Source organism: Platalea leucorodia (assembly GCF_965183815.1).
Source record: "Platalea leucorodia genome assembly, chromosome: 6".
NCBI classification, from domain to species: domain Eukaryota; kingdom Metazoa; phylum Chordata; class Aves; order Pelecaniformes; family Threskiornithidae; genus Platalea; species Platalea leucorodia.
This window is the reverse complement of record NC_138828.1, coordinates 20,242,820-20,261,841: the sequence shown is the minus strand read 5'-3', so window position 1 is coordinate 20,261,841 and position 19,022 is coordinate 20,242,820. Positions and strand designations below refer to the sequence as shown.

The window sequence follows — 19,022 nt, the reverse complement described above, 5'->3', positions numbered from 1 at the left end:
GGCGAAACTCCTACTTAATGCACTTGGACTAATGTAGTACACCAGCAGGCGCATCATTATTTTTAAGCTTGTGCACAGGCAGGAGCCACAGGCTGAAAGCAGATGTACTTGCCCAGTAGTTTTGTCCACACATCCAGGGCAGTAGTTTCAACTAAATCAGGACAAGCTGCCAAGGGAAAGTAATAAACCTCTGGATATAGATGAAGCCCAAGGTCCTGCCACATTTTACACTTCAGACTCATACCTCTAAAATTGTAATCAGAGAGGGAGCCAGATTCCAAGGAACATTTTGCTCAACTCTATCAATTATGCCTTTTCTCAAGTGCTGATATTTCAAATGTCACAATTAGATTACAGCAAGGCTAATTGAGTTTCTCTACTGACCTGCAAAGCCCCTATGACGGTGAGGACGTAAGGAGAATGGAAGACAGCTCTTTGTAATCTAATCTTTTACCAACTCACTTTTCAGCACTAAGTCGAACTGCTGTGCTGCCTTGCATCTGAAATACCTGATTCACAAAGCCACAAGACAGAAGCTACACAAGACCCTTGGGAGGCAGGGAGGCATTCACAGCTTCCTTTTCCACTCACTGAAAGGTTAAGAGGCTTGTTCAGGATGATGGGATAAATGCATGACTTCATTTTATAAGCCAGGGACTCAAGGCATGAGTTACCTCCCCTGTCATTCATGATAGGGCAGACCACGAATCTCTCGCCTAGCCTCATATATCCCTGTGACACTTTAGTAATTTCCTACAAGGAAAAGCACTGTGTGGGAAGTGCTAATGTGATCATCTCCCCTGCAGTAGTGGGTACTTGTAACCAACTGAACATTGCCTTCTTCCTTTTCATTTCTACTTCCTTCTCTCCTGAGAGGAAAAAAGGAATGCCAGGTGTTAACAGTTCAATCTGTTTTGCAAATGGAAGCAAAGGTTTAATAAAAACATACCACAACAAAACAAATTTTCTCAAACTGCAATTAACTAGATTTAGAAATGGATGCAAGTCCATTTGTAACAGCTTCTATTAAGGAACCTGTACAATTCCTAATGACAAACTGCAGAAGTCGATCACCAAGTCACTGTATTTCAGTCACTGATAGCACAGGTCATCTTACGCAAGCAAAAGTACATCATAGCTAAGTCATTCTCAGTTTCCTGTATCTGTCACTTGGCGGTGAGTAACTGAAGCCAAGTAACAGGAACTGATCCACTCTTAAACGTTCCTATGCTGAGTCAAGAGCAGAGGCTTTTGAAAGCTATAATGACAGCCATATCATTAATGATCAAGGTACAAAAATAAAAGTCACTTAAGAAAATTGATATGTTTCAAACAGCCATTATTAAACATATTTTCCATAGGTATGATGTAGAAACAAAAAAGGAGAAAGCAGAAATCAGTGCAGAGATCATCTGCAGCTTTGAAACAAACCATCTTCAGAATTGCTGGCATTTGCTTGCCATAAAATACTAGTTGGGGAACTTACCATTCATCTAATAACACGCTTAAAAGTTTGTCATTTTTCATGTGTGGCAAATTAGTTTTTCTTAGCATACTTAGAGTTTAATTTCTCATTTCATTTAGACTGCAAAATAAATATTTTTCCATCGTAACCTGCATAGAGTTCTACTTTTCCTTCACTTTCATGAGGTCTTATTTCTGCCTCACTGCCAACTAGAACAAAGTCACTCACATTTAGTTCTGCCATATACCAGACAAAAAACAGACCCTTTGGGTTATAACCCAAGTCTTTCCAACACATTTTCAGATTCCAGCAGATTCTCTGTGGTTTCAAATATCTCAATATCCATGCCAGAGATCGGCAACAAGACCTTGAAGTGTCCAGTCTATCAGTATCTATTAACAAGCTTAACTAGATTTGAGGCAGACAAGATATACCTTTCTGTTCTTTTTTCCAATGCTGGATGTTTTTTTCAGAGAGTTTATTTAAACAAACCAAATGTAATAGGCAGAAGCTACTCTTTCATAAAGGACTAAAGCAGCGTACACTTTTAATAAACAACAGGCATATAGAGTTCAATTCAGTCTTCATGAAAGCATGTAGAACTTATTTTTATGAAATGAAAATAACGGGAAAATTCTCTTCAATTTACTGAATTTTAATAGCTCACTTTCTCTGAGGCAACTCCTAAGTTTCTAGACAGTAGCTAGAGGTAAAGGGCATAAAATGGTAAATGCATCCACAGATGAAAGCATGGGTTAAGACCAGCATTGTATTTTTTAATACAAGGAGTAAAGGCAAAGGCTGAAAGCAGCCGTGTGTCAATCAGTGAAGGCAATGGACAACAGCTGCAGTAAGAAAATTGTTTTTAAGATGTTTCATCAGCATAACTCACTTTACCTGTACTGTTTTTAATTGCTGGGTCTGCAAAACAGAAGGCTGGGCCGCAGTGTTTATCAGCTGACTTCCTTGTGTCAAAGCTGAGACACCAACAACAGGTTTCACTTCTGACCGACCTCCAATAACAACTTTGATCTGCTGGCCTTGTACCTTGGAGTCTCCACCTTGGGCTTGGGACGTGGCCTTCTGCGCCTGTGGGAGCTGGCTGTGGGGTAATGCTAAAACAATAGGTTGGCCAGACTTGCCCAAAGTTGTTACAATTAGCTTTTGCCCATCCGGTTTAATACTCTGATTGCCTATTTTAATATCAGCGGTCTTGTTCAGAATAATTTGATTGGCTGATATAGTGACAGGGGTCTGAGCACCAAGTTTATGGAGGCCACTTGGAAAAGTAGGCTTTACTACTGCGTTCACATCAGTTTTGGGGGTTGTGGTGTTAACTGTCACGTCGCCTGAGTGATTGCTGGGTGCAGTAACCGATTCTGTGGTGACTGCGGCCGTAGTCGTAGCTGAGGAATCGCTGGTGGAGCTTATGGTCACTATTTCCTCCAGTTCTGTTTCCATGGGAATGGAATCTCCCATCGGCGACGACACGATAACTGCCTCAATGCTGTCATCTTCCACCAGAGTTATACCAGTGTCCATTATTTCCTCAGGGAGCAAGCTGTTGACTTCTGCTGAAACCACCTCCATTTTAGCAGCTGTGGCAGTGATGACTGGAGCAGGTACTGCAATAATATTCAAAAAAAGTTATTGGCTTCCAGAAAACATACATTTTGAAAGCTTTATGAATATTACTACCAAAGAAGAAAATATAGTAGCAGAAATTTTTTTCAGACTGAAGGTATTGTGCATGCACAAGAGAGATATAATGAAAAAAAATTAACAAAACTTAACACATTAAGCTGAATTTACTCTCAGTAAAAATTTATATCAAACCTCTTCAACATCATCCATTGAAGTCAAATCAAGGCACTAACTTTCTATGATTACCAGTTCACTCTTGACAACACAATACACAAAGTAGTGTTTCCCCCGCAAGATACAGGCACCTTGTTCACAGACATTTAAGCTTACTGAAATATAAAGCAAGAGTTAAACAGCTTTAAAAACCCAACAGATGATAATGGCTTTTCTCATACACATCAACATTGATTAGCAGGTTATCTTGCCTCAAGAGACTTTTATCCACACCAGATGTAACAGACGTTCATTTTTGCCATATCCGCATTTTGGAAATCTCAGAAAAACAAAGAGCTGTCTAGTGACGAGCTTTAATAAGCCCACAAGCTCAATCAACAGCCCACCTCGCCCAGGACCAAGCCAAAGCCCTGCCCTTCCAAGATGAACAGGTAATTCCTCTATGCTGGCTGTGAAAAGAACAGCTCAGTATTTTTTTTCTCAATACAAGAAAATATAATGCCCAAATTCATTATTAATTTGAAACGCGTTCTAAACACAAAACAAAGAACACCCCATCTGAAAGAAAACAGAATTTTTTAAGCTGACTAGTAAGACTGACCAATTTATATTAAAAAAAAAAAAAACAACAAACAAAAACCCAACCACCTAAAGCAAGATTCAAAACCAGAGTCACTTCCCACTTGAGAAACCTTAAAGACATTGCTGGAAATGGTCACATCTACCATTCCCACTAAAACTGTATCACTGTCAGGGGCTGAAGACAGATCAGCTTAATAAGGCATTTTCCCCACTTGCTGGCCCCATCGGCATGCTTGGGCACTGGATGGGCGAGCACACTGCGTGGGTATGTGTACAAACTCTTGAGTACTCATTATAAGCTCAAGAGGACAGGATCCTTGCAAATTCAGTTTCCTACTTGCTAGGAAAAGCAGAACTCAAGTTATTTGTACTAAGCAACATTCATAATTAAGGAACTGTGCCGCTAAAAACACTGACCAAATGCCAAGGTGACATTGATTCCTCCAGAGTCACTGTGGTTCCATTGTGCACAGCAGCTAACTACAGAACAGCTGCATTTCACCCACAAGGTAGAAGGATGGGGAAAGACCCCTGCTATAATCTACCTAGTTTCCATGTTGAGCTCAGGAGGCTGTGCTGGAGCAGTCCATGGCCTTCCTGATCTTCAAGCGTGCCATCCTGATTCCTCTCACCTCCAGAGTACAAGCTATATCAAACTGCCATGATACTCAAGAAGCCCAAGCTGTGAAAGAACTTGTTCAGATGATTGACGGTCAAACTCACACACAGCTTACTTACTGGCAGGCATTTAAAGATACAAAGTTATATGATGTCGTTGCCAGAAATACCTCCTTTGGAAAGCATTTCTGCCAAAGTAATGCCAGTACAGCTTGCAGTGATGCCAGCCCTGGTAACTAGCACTAGACAAACAGCTTATTCCTAAGGACACATTAGTAATAGTATTGCATTGCTGTCTTAAAGTCACATTGGTTAACTGCATATGAGATTACACAAGAACAGGCATAGTAAAAGCAGACTGTTTCAGCATATGTTAAAGCCACTAGCTCTCCTCCTGAGCTGTGTCACTTTACCATCTCCTCATCAACCTGCATGGGCTTGTGTCTTAGATCTTACAACTTTGAACTATTTCGGCAAAAAAAACCCAAACCATTATCCTGTTCTATACTGACAAGTAGAAGGGGCTTGGATCCAGAAGTTAGACTTCTAGGGTCAACCACAATCCAAATGATTGCCTCCATGTTTTAAAAGGAGGGAATAATCTAAATCAGACAGTGGAAAAATCACCAGATTCAGTAATGACAAATCATTTTAAATTACTTGGTTTTGGTTTGCATCTGTATGTGTTAGTCCCTAAAAGAAAGGTCATTCTTAGTATCTTTTAACAGTATTACCATAAGGTATTTACATATATTTTAGTAGTTATAAAATTCAAGTTATTTATATTCTTCATTCTTACCATTTAGTTATATTACAAAGCAGTAAACTCCTATTAAATACCTATATCTAGTTGAAAGGATATTTATATTAAAATGCACAGTCAGGGTTTTAAACAGTATTCTGACTTCAAACAAACCACTTGCAAGTCAGAATGCAGAAGGAAAAGAAATACATTACATCACATCTGGAATCAGAAACCAACAAGTTAAAAGAAAAGAAACATTACACATGATTACTGGACTAACAGGTTATGGCCATCACATTGGAAGATTTTACAGTTATTAGGTCTCATGATTTTACAGTTGGCTTCCATTAAGGTATCCAGGCTAGTGTCATCAACAGCAAGAAAAGAACCACAACACAACCCACTTGTTCTATTTCTTCATTGCTTATTGGATATGCCTGAAATGAAACGCAGTAATGAAAATCTCATCCTAGCTATATGAGAGGCTGCTGTCAAAGGCAGCTTCAACATCCCAGCAGATTTTACTTCTAGGTATTTAGCCAGCATTTCTGAACAGTTCAGCTGTTGATTTTTTCCTAATGCTTTTATACCAAACAAACTGTTTCCATTTTTCCAGCTCCTCCTCTACTAAAGTGATTTTCAACAGTAAAGGTATGCCAACCTCTTTTAAGATTCTAACAGCTTTGAGATCTTCAAGACAGGGTAGAGAATTATTTTAACTATTTAAAAAGACTTGAAAGTTTCCTTCGCTTCAGCAATTATGCTTTGAGTCATTTGATAATGCAAGTGCTGTACTTACAAGCCCTCAAAATGATGCATCAGTAAGTGTTTACACTTATTTAGCTCAAAACTTGAAGAAAAAACAATCTAAACCCAGGAAGTGTATAAGTACACTACCAGACTGGGGAACTCCATAAAAATTCTAGGATCCGATTACTAAATAGATAATTTTAACCTACAAAATAATAGCCATACAACTAAATTAAAAGCTCCAGAAGATAGCCATGTAATGAAGATTTGTTCAGATAAAGACTGTTCCAGCATAGCCCAGGACACCCAACCAGACAAAAGCATATAAAAAAATGAGGGACTAAAGCATATTGTCAACAAAGTCTTCGAAAACAACTTCGAAAAATGCTGAGTACTGTTAGGAGGAGGACAGGGACAAAAGCTCAGCTTGAGTGAACCACCTCTGATCATCCTACCCGTAGCACAGATCTCTATACTTGATATTCACAAAGAAGAGAATATATATATATATAAAATGTCATAAAGGGTAAAGGGGATTCATAAAGAAGAGGATAAAGAATGCCATCATTGTTGGCAAAAATACAGAATGGTGTCTGACAGGTACCTGTGAACTTTGATCTATTTTTAACTTTACTGTCACTAGTATGTCAGTGCAGAATCTAAGAAACTAACATTGTTAAAGTGTTGAGATCAATAATATCAACACCTTTGTTGATAAAACATGCAAAGCAGCCACACTAAACAGGAAAATCAAAAGAATCAATAGAATAAAGCACATCGATCTGCAAACAAGTAAACAAAATGCAAGATATAACAATGCCTGTATTATACAATAACTAATGGCATCTTATTACATCTCTAGAAATGCCCCCATTTCACTAAGATAAGAATAGCTAACCTTCCAGTCTGCAACCACAAGCAGTTCGAGTGCAGCATTTACATGAGGATATGTTACAAAATCATCAGTTAGGCTATATACTGTGTTTTCTGTTCAGAAATTCAGATTACTCAGAAATCAGGCTGCTGAGACCAATTTTGTAAGATGTCCTGGGATGGTGCTGCAAGTTAGCAAGGTCATCACAATGAAGTAGCGGACCAACGGACTCATCACCATTTGTGGCCCCATTAGCAGTCCCTTTCCTGTCCTCTTCTCAGTACACAGCACAGGCCTGGTGGTGCTCAGCCAGGGGAAGACTCCAGTATAACTTCACAGGTTTAGCAACATTGGCCAGACCTGCCATAAGTCATTGGCAATGTTCATTTTCAACTAAATTCTGAAGTGTCACCTTCACTAGAATATAGGAAAATCAGATCAGTAACAGCTTTTGTATGAGCCCCTATCTTGAAGTGCAAAAAACCCTACCCCAAAATCAAAAGCTTCATAAATGCATTAAGTCCAGCATAGCCCCTAAAACAGCAGGGACCCTCTTGGGATCAGTAAAACTGTTGCTGCATGCTAAGCAAATGCTAACTGAAACCAGGTATCTCTGCCAGATACAGTGGCTAGTGGTTCTTTAAAGCTGGGATAGATGCACACACTTAAGTGTAACATTATTAAGAGCCAGCAAGGGCAAATACTTTACACTTCCTGAGCCAGGAACTACAAAAACCCTTAAAAAGAAGTATGAAGAGGAATGATGAAACACCACAAAAAATCCCTACCCTCAAGAGGTCACCACTGGAGTGACTGTCCAGGAGACAAATCACATGGACATGTCTAGCATATGCAAAACCAGTTTTTACATCACTAGCCACGAGAAGATAGAAATATGACCGTATATTTGTTATTACAATTTTCTTCCTGAGGGATGTAACACAGGGTAGTTTTGCAGGTCCCAAAAACCAGAAAATCAGAATCCTTGCATTAAAGGACTTACGAGCATCTCCACACACCCTTGGTGCCACAAAAGGCCAAGCCGTTTCCAAAGATCAGTAAAGTTAAGAACACATTATTAGCTTTTAAGAGAATCAAGGCGTATGCCTAATAATTTGCAATGTGGAAGGGAGAACACCAATAGTTGCAGTATCTCTCAAGGGATTTACTAAGCTGGGTGTGGGGGTGTGGGGGGCCAGATGAATGGCAGAAAAGTAATAGTGCACAACCTAACAAGTAATTGTTCACTGCAAGTACAATGGACTCAATGCAAACGTGGGGGGAAAAAAACCAAACAATACAGTATCACCAGTTAGCCAATACAAAAGGGGTAACATCTGGCATTTCCTCTGCCAAGAGAAAAATGTGACAACACCATCCCTTCTCTTTCTAATAAAGGTGGAGCAGGGGACTGTCAGCAGGCTATGGCTCAGATCTGAGGATTTTAAAACTCAAAAATCCCACAATATTTGTATGAAGTTATATCCATAAAATCAGCATATTTCTCTTAACTAGTAAAGGTTTAAAAACATCATTTATTTCATTCCTAAATCCATTCATTAGAACAAAGGCAAGAGCAGGAAGAAGTAGGGGAAATACAGAATGGATCCTTTATGATTTATCCGAGAAGCATGAGATGCTGTCAGCCACATGCAATCAAAGTTTAGGCGCTTAAATGCTTTTCAAATTTTTCAGCTTCTGCTTATCTGCCCTCTCCAATAACATAAACTCCAGAAGGCTGCTGAGCTGAAAAAAATCCAATTTTCTTGGTCTTAATACTTAGAGATTAAGCAGTTTAAAATTACCAGGCCTTGAGTAGTTGGAAGCTGCCACAAAAGAGAGATCCAAGTACAATCCAGTGGGAACACTGCAGTAGCAATTCATTCACCTGCTCCCATTCCCCTTCCTAATCTTCCAGCTCTTGGGATGGAGGGGGACAAAAAAAAAAAAAAAGGCATCTTGCAATTATTCAACCATGGAACACTTACTAAGCTCTCTGTGCTGCTATCGTTGACATGTAACACTACAAAATATTGACAAGGACAGTTAAAACACAATGCGCCAAAAAAACCCACAGAGGAACAAACAGATGATGTTCTTTGTAGGCATACTGTAAAAAAAAAAAAATCTTTTACTTAAGTTTTCAAAAATTTGTGTCCTATTGTCTTCAAATCAGAAATGTTTTACCAACATATTGATATGAAATACACTCCCTTCACCACAAAAATCTTTAGTTGTTCATACCCAAAGCTTTAGAAGCGATGCACATAACACGACCGCATCTTCTTCCTTCAACACAACCACTGTTACAAATACACTTAGACTTAGCTATCCTGTGACCTGTAGCCGTCTTCATATCAAAATTAATTCTCACATACAAGGAATCACAGCATGCTACCACAGAAATTAGATTACACATACTGAGTACAAAAAACCATTTTTACAATCAAATAAACAAAGACCTTAGATGTAGTACATAACCAAAAATCCCCATGAGTCACAGAGAACCTTTCACGCAAAACAGAAGATAGAGAGAAAGAGGAAAAAAGCCACAACTAAGTTTTTGATGAAAGCAGCATGTCATACAAATTGTAAATGGTTGAATTACATTACACACACATGTGAGCGCATTGCTTGCTAGCAAATCAGCATTTTACAACACTCATATCTAACCCTAGATTGGACAACCCCTTTTTCACCACAAGAAGAAAATATTACATTTCCCAAATGTACCATCAGTTACAAAACAAGACTATTAAGGAAGAACATTCTAGCCATTGTGAGGTACTGAGTAGCATTACTGAAAAAAACACAGCAAAACTCCAAGCACACACCCATAATCATTAGTATCTGGAAAATTAAACCACTTAAAGGTCAAATTACTTTCCCAAGCATGGCTCACAGCTGTTACCTAGCTTTCACATGCTAGTTAAATGTCCATTAAGAAGGGAGCAAAACCATACCATTTTACTAATACTAGTCTGCATTTCAAGCCATGTCTACATTTCAAATTTGCATAGATATCTATCTCGTAATCATCAGTCAACACTTTCAGCATTTGCTATTTGTGGCTCACAGCAAGCCAAAAACTTGGACTTCCATGTCATTCTGAAGATGGACCAGGATCAGCAAGCTGATGATAAATCTGCTTCTCGAGAACTACTTAGTGCCCTTTAAGGGTCTAATCCTCACCAGTGATAAGTAAATTCCAGAGTGTACTGAAAAGCAAAGGTGTTACTATTATGCGAATGCTGCCTGCCAATCTAACAGTGCAACATTCTGCAGAAGTAAAAACATCGATATGTGTATATTTTTTCAAATGACTGGCATGTCCAGGCTGAGAAGGCAGAAATAGAGAAGTAATTAGAATAGCCATTTATGCTCTGATTACCAACAAATGCATGCTGTTGACCACAGAAAGAGATTCCATACATATCTGTACATCCTCCTTTCCTCTTAAAAAGGAGTGTTGAAGCTTGCTTTATCATGGCAAGGTTAAAGTCTAAAACACTGCTTGTTTAGCACACACCTTACTTATAGCAACTTTCCAGGAAAAAAAATGGAAACAACATTCATTGCAGCAGAACACTTCAAAGCAGTTCAATTTGCTTTCTGCAACTGGAAACAACGTTCTACTTTCAAGCAGAGTTTCATGCAAACTAAAAATAAAATAGAAACCAAAAATCAGAACATTTCCCTTCACCCTTCCCTTGGTTTGCATGCCAGTTTCAGTCATTTTCACAACATACAGCAGCACAAAAGCTGAAAAACAAAACTGCACAGGTGTTCTTATTCAACACATTCTGAAGGTGTTCACTGCCATGAACAATCCAGTATTTGGGTTTGTAGATTCCAGGGTCTTTACATTTAATGAAATATTTCTAACCTTATGTTCTATATAAACTTTGTGGTGAGATCAACAGAAATAATCCCTAAAATAACTTCAAATTATTTTATTTTCTGCAGCGTTTAGGAGGCCAAAATTAAAGCATTAAGAATCTGATCTTTAAGGTCCCTTCCAGCCCAAGCCATTCTATGATTCTATGATACATGAAGTGAACGTAGCTTGACTGAAAAAAAAAGCCAAATGTGAAGAGTACTTATCACTAGGCCCAAAAAACACGGATTTTGTCTTTTAAATATAGCTTGAAATAAAGGTCTTGCTTTCCAAATTCCAGGCGCCTCTTGAACGTGGGGCTACAGAAGAATTCAGAACACACAGCAATATCACACCAAGAACACTCTTAAAAACAACAAGCATGAAAACTCCCATCATAGGCTTGATATCGAGTTCCCCACAGACTTTTAACAGGTGTTATCATATTGGGCACCTTTTAAGATTAGGCTTGCTGCCAGCAATTTCAGCAGGAGTGCATTTAAGTGCTGTATTTACGAGCAAAGGTTCATCACAACAGAATTGTAACCTACCAATTTTATTGAGACTTTGCAAATCAGAAAGCATGATTATGCGGTGCATTACATGCATACTTCAGCAGCGCTGTCCAGTCAGAAGATACAATACATGAAGTTGATTCTAACTGAAACAAAAACACACGCAACACTGATTTAATTTCAAAAAATATGCTAACATGGCACAGAAAAGCATTTTGTCCTAAAACCTTATTCCTTATGCAATCATGATTCTTTTCAAAGTTAGAAGAACGCAGAGATGAAAACCAGATAAAAATCTAAGACCATAAACTGCAATGCTTTCAGGGTAGCGCTGTCAAGATTTGGACAGCAGTAAAAGGTGTTATGGCCACTATTGCTTTTTAAAATTATCCTAGAAATCTAAGTTGGCTTACTTCATTTTTGAGTACAATGGAGCACTGAAAGAAAAGCAAAAATAGCTCAACAAACAGTTATATTGCAGTGATTTGCCAGAAAACATGCTTCTAGCTGCAGATCTCAGAAGCTTTACCAGCCTTAAACATGACAACACTTAACAAGTACAGAATATATTTACTTGCAGAAGGACTGAGCTGAAGATAAATAGCTCGCCTCCAGGCAAACCATAACTTGGTTCAGATGCCAAAAAACACTATTACTCCCTCCCTCCCACTTTAATCTCTAGATAAAGCACCTCCATATTCCTTTTGGGGAAAACTTATTTAAATAACCAGGATTGTGCAATAGCCGACCGGCTTTTTGTGGAATGAAATTCCACATTAAGATTTTGAGTCAAGAGATCCATTCAATAGGAGAAATGTGAAACAGTGGAATAATCATCTCTGCTCCAGAACCATGTGGGCCACTTCAAATGCAGGCTTCTCAGACCTCTGAAGTCTCATTTATCATAACACAAAAGGTTGAAGAGCTTCTGAAACACAAACTGCTAAGTTTCATTAGGTGTACATAAGAAAACCAACAGTTAAGCTCTTGGATAAACACCTCAAAAAAAAAAATCTTACAGACAGGACTAGTCAGAGAAGCATTTCAGTGACTAGGACCACAAATTATCTCTTAAAACCTTTGTTTTCAATATCCTGAAAGCAACACAGCAATATTTACTATATCGTACTCTATCCTTGGAGATGCTTTATTCCAGACAGCATACCAAGGCCACCTGGAAAGAAGAGTTCTTTGCACACACCCTCCGTGCTGCTCAATATATCCCTTTCTGTCCATATAGAATACCCTTCCCAGTTTGACTTCCATGGCAAACATGCTCTACCACCAGTTGGACAAGTCACCACTACACTGTCCAAGTTGAAACAAATCCAGAAGGTTCATCTCATTCTCAGAATTAATAAGGGAAGAAACAATTATATGCAAAGCCTTAATTGTGTTTCTCCATGGAAAAAGTTGTTTTCTTTTTTTTATGTTGCAAGGTCACATGGCTCATAGCTTCCTTCTTTACTACATCTAAGACAACTTTGTATACACAAAAGAAGCTTTTGCCAACTGTCAATTTCTAATTTTGGGGATTGGAGGTTAACAGTGGTGTTATATATATGATGGGACATCAAAGCTGACCTGTAGCCTTGGCAGGTTATCTGCTGTGCCCTAGTCGATCGCTACACTGTGTTAAAGCACCACATACATACACACAATGAGCTGGATGCACCTCAACCAGAGGGTGTCTCAGCACCTCAGTCAATTCCCCCAGAATCCAGCTCAGGACATGCACCCAAACAGCTCTGTGTCAAACTGTACAGTCTGTCAAAACCAAATGAGCAGCAGCAGTATAACTTATAAATGACTATGGGATTAGTTTGTGCAAAATTTTATAGCATCTGCATTGTTGAGGGTAGTCTAGGTTCTTATTATCTGGACAACTAAGAGATAACTCTCTTCCAAGGACAAAGGTTTTTGCAGCCATAAGCAAACATTAGAAGCAAAAGCAAAGGTAACAACTCATGATAACAATGTCATTAAGAATTTCTGTTAAGAATCCAGGATAACCAACTTGTCAAACTTTTTTATTCAACCTATGTCTTTTTGCTGACATAACACCAAAACTCACCTTCCTGTTCAACAAAGAGAATGAGCTCTTATTTTTCCCAGTCATTCCAGTAGCAACGGTAAAAATTCACAAGCAGCCTCCCTCTTCCATGTTTTCTGCTTCTCTCCTGGGAGAATCCATAGCTCGTGTGCAATTGTTAATTTTTTTCTTCACAGGAAACAGAAGTGACAACCTTTGCTAATATCATTGTAGGTGCTAAATTGACTACAGCCTTGTTGGTTCCTCTGCTGTGGCCAGTTCACTGCACTGGCACCAGAACTATTCCTTGCAAGGGGAAAAAAAACACTCTTCATTTAATGTTCCAGACATTAACCCAGCAAACAGAAGAAACTTATTTCAAGAAAAGATTGAATATACTACATAAAAACACAAGGCTCACAGTTCCCACAGATTCCTGACTGCTTGCTAGTGCAAGTGACATAGAACACCTACCTATGCAAAGCAGAAACAAGCTACAGTGAAGAAAGTGAAGGTCACTTGTTTGCCTAAGTTGATTTCAAAGCAAAAAAAAAAAAAAAACCCAACCAAAACAACACAAAAAAACAATTTAGAGAAACAAGTAATTTTATTGGGTCATTTTATAACCAAAACAAAGAACATGCTAGTTCATTTCTTTGTTTGCTATGTTCTCCCATCCCTTTTTGCCAAGTACATACAAGCACACATCAACTCTTCCAGGCAACTGAAATTCACAAAGATCAATGGCACAAAAAGATAGGAAATGCAGTTCTTAAGAAACTCTTGACACTGGACATGTTTTCTCTCATTTACTAAAAAAGCCTTCACAAAAGCATATATATACCCAAGATTTGTCCTGTACCACTGGCATATTATCAAATGAAAGACCACAACTGCATGTAGGCAATCTTACTGTACTACAATTCTACTAATTAATTGCCAACCTTCAATTTTGCTACCATTTCAATAATGGGTAAAATAGTGTCATTCATTTTATGCATTCCCCATTTTCTTACTCTCTCTGACACTCTATGTTTTGTCTCTAAAATGGAAAGGTTTGTTTTGTCGTAAAGCAAAGAATTACAAAATCACTCAGCACTGCATTTTTTCAACAGAGAGTCTTTTGTTTAAGCTTACTGAGCTGGAGATTGCTTTAAAAAATACATGTCATGAAACCAAAAAAAGATTAATCCTCAAGAAAGCTATAATGAAGAAAGGTGAGTGGAAAAATTAATCATCTAAGACTGCAAAATCACTATGTTTGCATATGTAACAGCAGAGTGAAAGCAAATCATTTTAACACAGTAACAAAATATGCAACACAGACAAAATAATTTCCATTCTCTTTCCCATTCTCTACAGAAGACAAGATATGGAGGAAGTTTGTCTGCACGCTTCCCAGAGGATCATGGTTCTAGATTTAACAAATACAATACCAATGGCAAACTATAGCAAGGAAAAAACCCCAGCCTTATTTCTTATCAAATGCTGAATACATAACTAGTGTTAAGTATCTAGTCTTTTTTCATTGGTTACAAGGAATACTAAGAAAATATCAGTGTTCTTCGCCACAAATTTAACCATCTATAGTCACAAAATTCAAAATAATAGTTCCCAAGGCAACCATAATCCACTCAACCAACTCACATTCTTACTCTACATTCAGTTAAGTGAACGCTCCCTACATGACGCACCATACATACAACTGTGTGCAGCATATCAGAGGAATGGGCAAGGTACACAAATTAGTAACTCCTAGGTGTTTAAGGTAACAATTATCAAGTGATATGGACATGGGAGTTTTACATTGCACAGTTAAGGTTTGGGGGGTTTTTTGTTTTGTTTTGTTTTTTTCTTTCCACGGGAAGAAAGATTAAGCTCATGTCACCACTGCCATGTTTATAATAGAGGTACTAGCTTTTTAAGCTAGCTATGCTGTTCTTCTTAAGAATTGCTGGGGGAAAAAATCCAAAACAAACCAACCACTTGCCCACATACCAGTTATGAGGAGATCCTTCTTCCCTTGGCAAGTTCTGGGTAATTTAAGCTTCCATCATAATTCTAAAAGGAAAACCAACAGCTAAAAAAACTTATCTGTCAACAAACTGGTGATTACATACTAATAAAACAAGCACCTGCTACTTTTTTTAGGGTTCACTGTGAAAGACATCCTAGCAGTATCTTTATTGCACTGTTATTTCAAATAGCATCCTTTGCTACTTTGACCGCTGTGTGCACATGATCAGCAGCATTACTTTCCTTATACTCCAATTCCCTGAGTGTATTAAGCCAGCACTACTGCTAAAGCCCTCCTGTCCTCCTTTGGCATCTGCCTATTAATTTCCATACATTTTCCCTAGTCCTTGTGCTAGCAAACATCTATGTAGCTGCAAGGGCAGCCCAGATGAAGGAACCGAGCTGGGTTAAAGCTATCCATCTAAATGAAACCGGACTGTCACAGATCCGCTTTCTTCATGCTGCTGATGCTGGTGTTCAACCCAGGAAGAAAATTACTCCACAAAGTAGAGAGCAAATTCTGGTGGGTCAGTGTGCTGAGATAGCTCAGTTCAAAGTCTATGAGCACCAGAATGGCACCAAGGAATCACACCACAGCCAACAATCCAGCTGGGTCAGGGGGCTGGGGAAACCCAGGAACCTCCCTCCCAGGTTGGCATTTATGCTCCCTGCACAGAGGGAAGGGGAAGAGTACAATCAACTCTTTCAGTGGTGGCAGAACACTAGACTGTCAGGCTATTTTGTGTAGATTCACTCCAACCTAGAACAAAAACCAGGTTAGTTTTAATGCAGATCAGTCTAACTGTGGCCTACGTGTAGCTGCTTAAGTGCTTACAAAGCACAAGAGTAGGGAAAAGCATGGAAGAGGAAGAAGCTGCCAGGGAAGAGCAGAGCCATCTTCCTCACAAGCAAAGCAACAACAAGTACTCATGGGATTACAGCAGTGCATAGCCACATCTTCTCCCAAATAAATGGGAGAGTAACACTCAGGAAAAAAACATTGAAAGCAAGTACAAAACTATAAAAGCTGCCAGGAAAGCTCTGCTCAGACACTACAATATTAACAATTAACTAGATTTTAAAACAGAAAGCTTTCATTTTTTTTGTAGATTGTGTCTCCTGCTTCATTCAAATATTTGGGGGGGGGAGAGCAGATTAAGCTATGTAGGCAGACCTGAGACCACTGGAAACTTTTTGATAAAAATAATGGGGGGGGGGAAAAAAAAAAAAAGACCCCAAAAAGCTTCTCACAGAAACAATGGTTTCCTCTAAAGAAGTTTCCAAAACATTCTTCCGATAGGCTTCTTGAGTCCATAGCAGAAACTGCTGTTACTCCTAAGGAAGAAAAAAAAACCCAGCCAGACCACAGAGATGGGGCTTGGGTATGTACCTGGAACTCATACAATAGATCAGAGCAGAGCCCAAAACTAAGGACATAACCCTCATGTGGGCAGCAACATGTTCGATTGCAGAAGTATGGCTTGTGAAGGGGAATGACACACAAGTTGGAGGAGTTAAGGAGCCACTAATCTACATCTGGATCTGGAATAGAAGCCTGAATCTCTCACATCATGTAGCCATGTGCAGCTATCACTGATCAAGGGGTTATTCCAGTAGTCTTGTTCTTTCTCGTACAAGTAAAGCTATTATGTTTTCTAATGTTGTCAAATGAGCAAGCCTCGTCACAGGCTGTACTGAAAGCCACATGCTGTTTACCATTTTTTTAAGCAACTGAGGAAACCAAGCTACTCAAATGTAAGGCCTGGCAAAATACAAACTCTTGATCAAGAGTTCAAGAAACATTTTCTACTTCCTATTGCGAGCTCCTGCAGCTAAGAAAGAAAAAAACCAAAAACAACAACAAAACCAAACCAAACAACCATGAGTTTGTCCCCTATGTATTTGTTATGAATCCCACCATCGTAGTATACAAGTTCTGTAGGCCATTAAGATGTGCTTCTAACAGCACATTAAGTAAGAAAGCGCTACCTCTATAGCACAGGAAGGGAGCAGAAGCACAACCAGACCAAGTGACAGATAAGGAAGCAGTTTGTTGCTGAAGCAGAAATCAAAACATGCCTTCCCCCCCCCCCCCAATCTACCTTACTTCCTCTCCCCCAAAATATTTTTCAAACAAGTGTAAGGGAAAAGAATCTAAGGGGCTTTGACTGCTTTTCAAAACCTAAAATAAAAGAGATCCCAACATATGAGATAACAGTGTCTCTAAGGCTGAAATCTGACAGCACTCTTCTTCACCACACTTCAAATTTACCTGTGGTTAGCAGATACTCAACCTGAAACCAGTTAAAGCTTTTTGAGAATTCTAGCTGAACTGTTCAGGGCATTCAGTTACAAACTATCTGAGCTATACAGAAGTATAAGCAAACCAAACAACAGCAGATAGTTCTTGATACATAATCTGAACAATCAACCTTGCATAACTAACTTTTGAAACTTACCGCATTACAACAAACATGGAGTACCTTTTTAACTCATTAGAGAAGCTGGGCTGTATTTTCTAACATGCTCTCCAAGACAGCTTTTAAGAGTGCTTGGCCTACAGAACAATACAGCCATACATCTCTCTGTAGGTTGATACAGGTCTGTACAAGGCATGTAACCAACAGTTACCACTTGCCGATGCATATGTAAACTGGATGTCTTGGGGAATAAAAACCAGACAAGTCTAATTCATTTTATTTTATGAAAGGATTCCCCTGACAGAAGAAATCTTCTCAGCCGATAACCCACTATTCTTCTTGCCTCCAAAAAGCTATTGTGAATAAGCTAACCACACACACAAGGCATTGCCTGTTATTGCCAGCTTTATGTAAACATTGCAAAGAATATTCCAAGTTATTTTTCTATATTCGGTATTCTCTACAATAACTGCAATATATTTCAAGCAACTGTGAACCTAATGAAAGATCATTTAAATATCTGTTCTTTCTTCACTTCAAATCTTAAGGTCTGAGAGCTTTCCTCCTGTTCACACTATGTTCCAGTGGACAATTTCACATGCTCTCAATGCTGCAGTGCTTTCCAGAACTCAAAACCTCCATACCAAACGTTATGTAATTAGTACACGATGTGCTTCAAAGTCAAGGTCACAAATAATTAATAACACATTCTGACCGCCAATATACCTCGTAACGAGCAAGAGCGATGAACAGAGAAGCTGGGACTATCCCAAAAGATGGTCCAGCTAAATTCACTTCGAACTCGGAGGCTGTCCACGGCGGTGCAGCAGCACGCTGAAGGCACAGGTGCGCCCTCGCACCTTGGTGAGTTAAGGAAGCATGGAAAACACCCTATGCCGTTCTCGCCGCACCCCACTGTGCAGGGCAGAGCCCAAGCGAGCACCCCCGCAGACAAAGGCAGGACGTCCTCACCCCGGACCAAGCCCGGCGCGGCCCCGGCAGGTCCTCAGTCGGCAGCCCAGTCCCCTCCGGCGGCCCACGCCGGCAAGTTTGGGGAGGAGAGCGTCCCCAGGCCTAAGCCAGCCGCCACCGCGTCCCGCCGTCGCCACAGCCAGGGCCCCGGGACCGCCCGTCCCCGAGGGCTCCCCACCGCCCGATGCGGTGCCCCGTGGGCCAGAGAAGCCGGGCCCGCCGGCCCCAGGCCCAGCGAGGCGAGCCCCAGCGGCCGCGGCCGTTGGCATCGCGCGACGACGAGCGGCCGCCCCCCCCGCCACCGCGACCGTTACTCCCGCGCGCCCCCCGGGGCCTCA

The 19,022-nt window shown here is 39.8% G+C and overlaps 1 protein-coding gene across 14 annotated transcripts in view; it reads right to left on the bottom strand.

Moving 5' to 3' along the window:
• Window positions 1-19,022, bottom strand: part of LIN54 (lin-54 DREAM MuvB core complex component) — a 43,366-nt gene that overhangs the window by 23,601 nt on the left and 743 nt on the right. For 5 of the 14 annotated variants that reach the window (XR_014228477.1, XM_082314878.1, XM_082314890.1 and 2 more), the window contains exons 1-5: window positions 18,439-18,527; window positions 15,275-15,337; window positions 13,319-13,582; window positions 11,281-11,390; window positions 2,363-3,090 (exon numbers count right to left, since the gene is read on the bottom strand). Coding sequence is in view for 13 of the 14 variants with exons in the window: in XM_082314878.1 (XP_082171004.1) it covers window positions 2,363-3,090; window positions 11,281-11,338 (786 nt within the window). In the remaining variant the exon portion in view is untranslated. The other 9 variants (XM_082314884.1, XM_082314888.1, XM_082314886.1 and 6 more) reach the window with 6 other exon arrangements.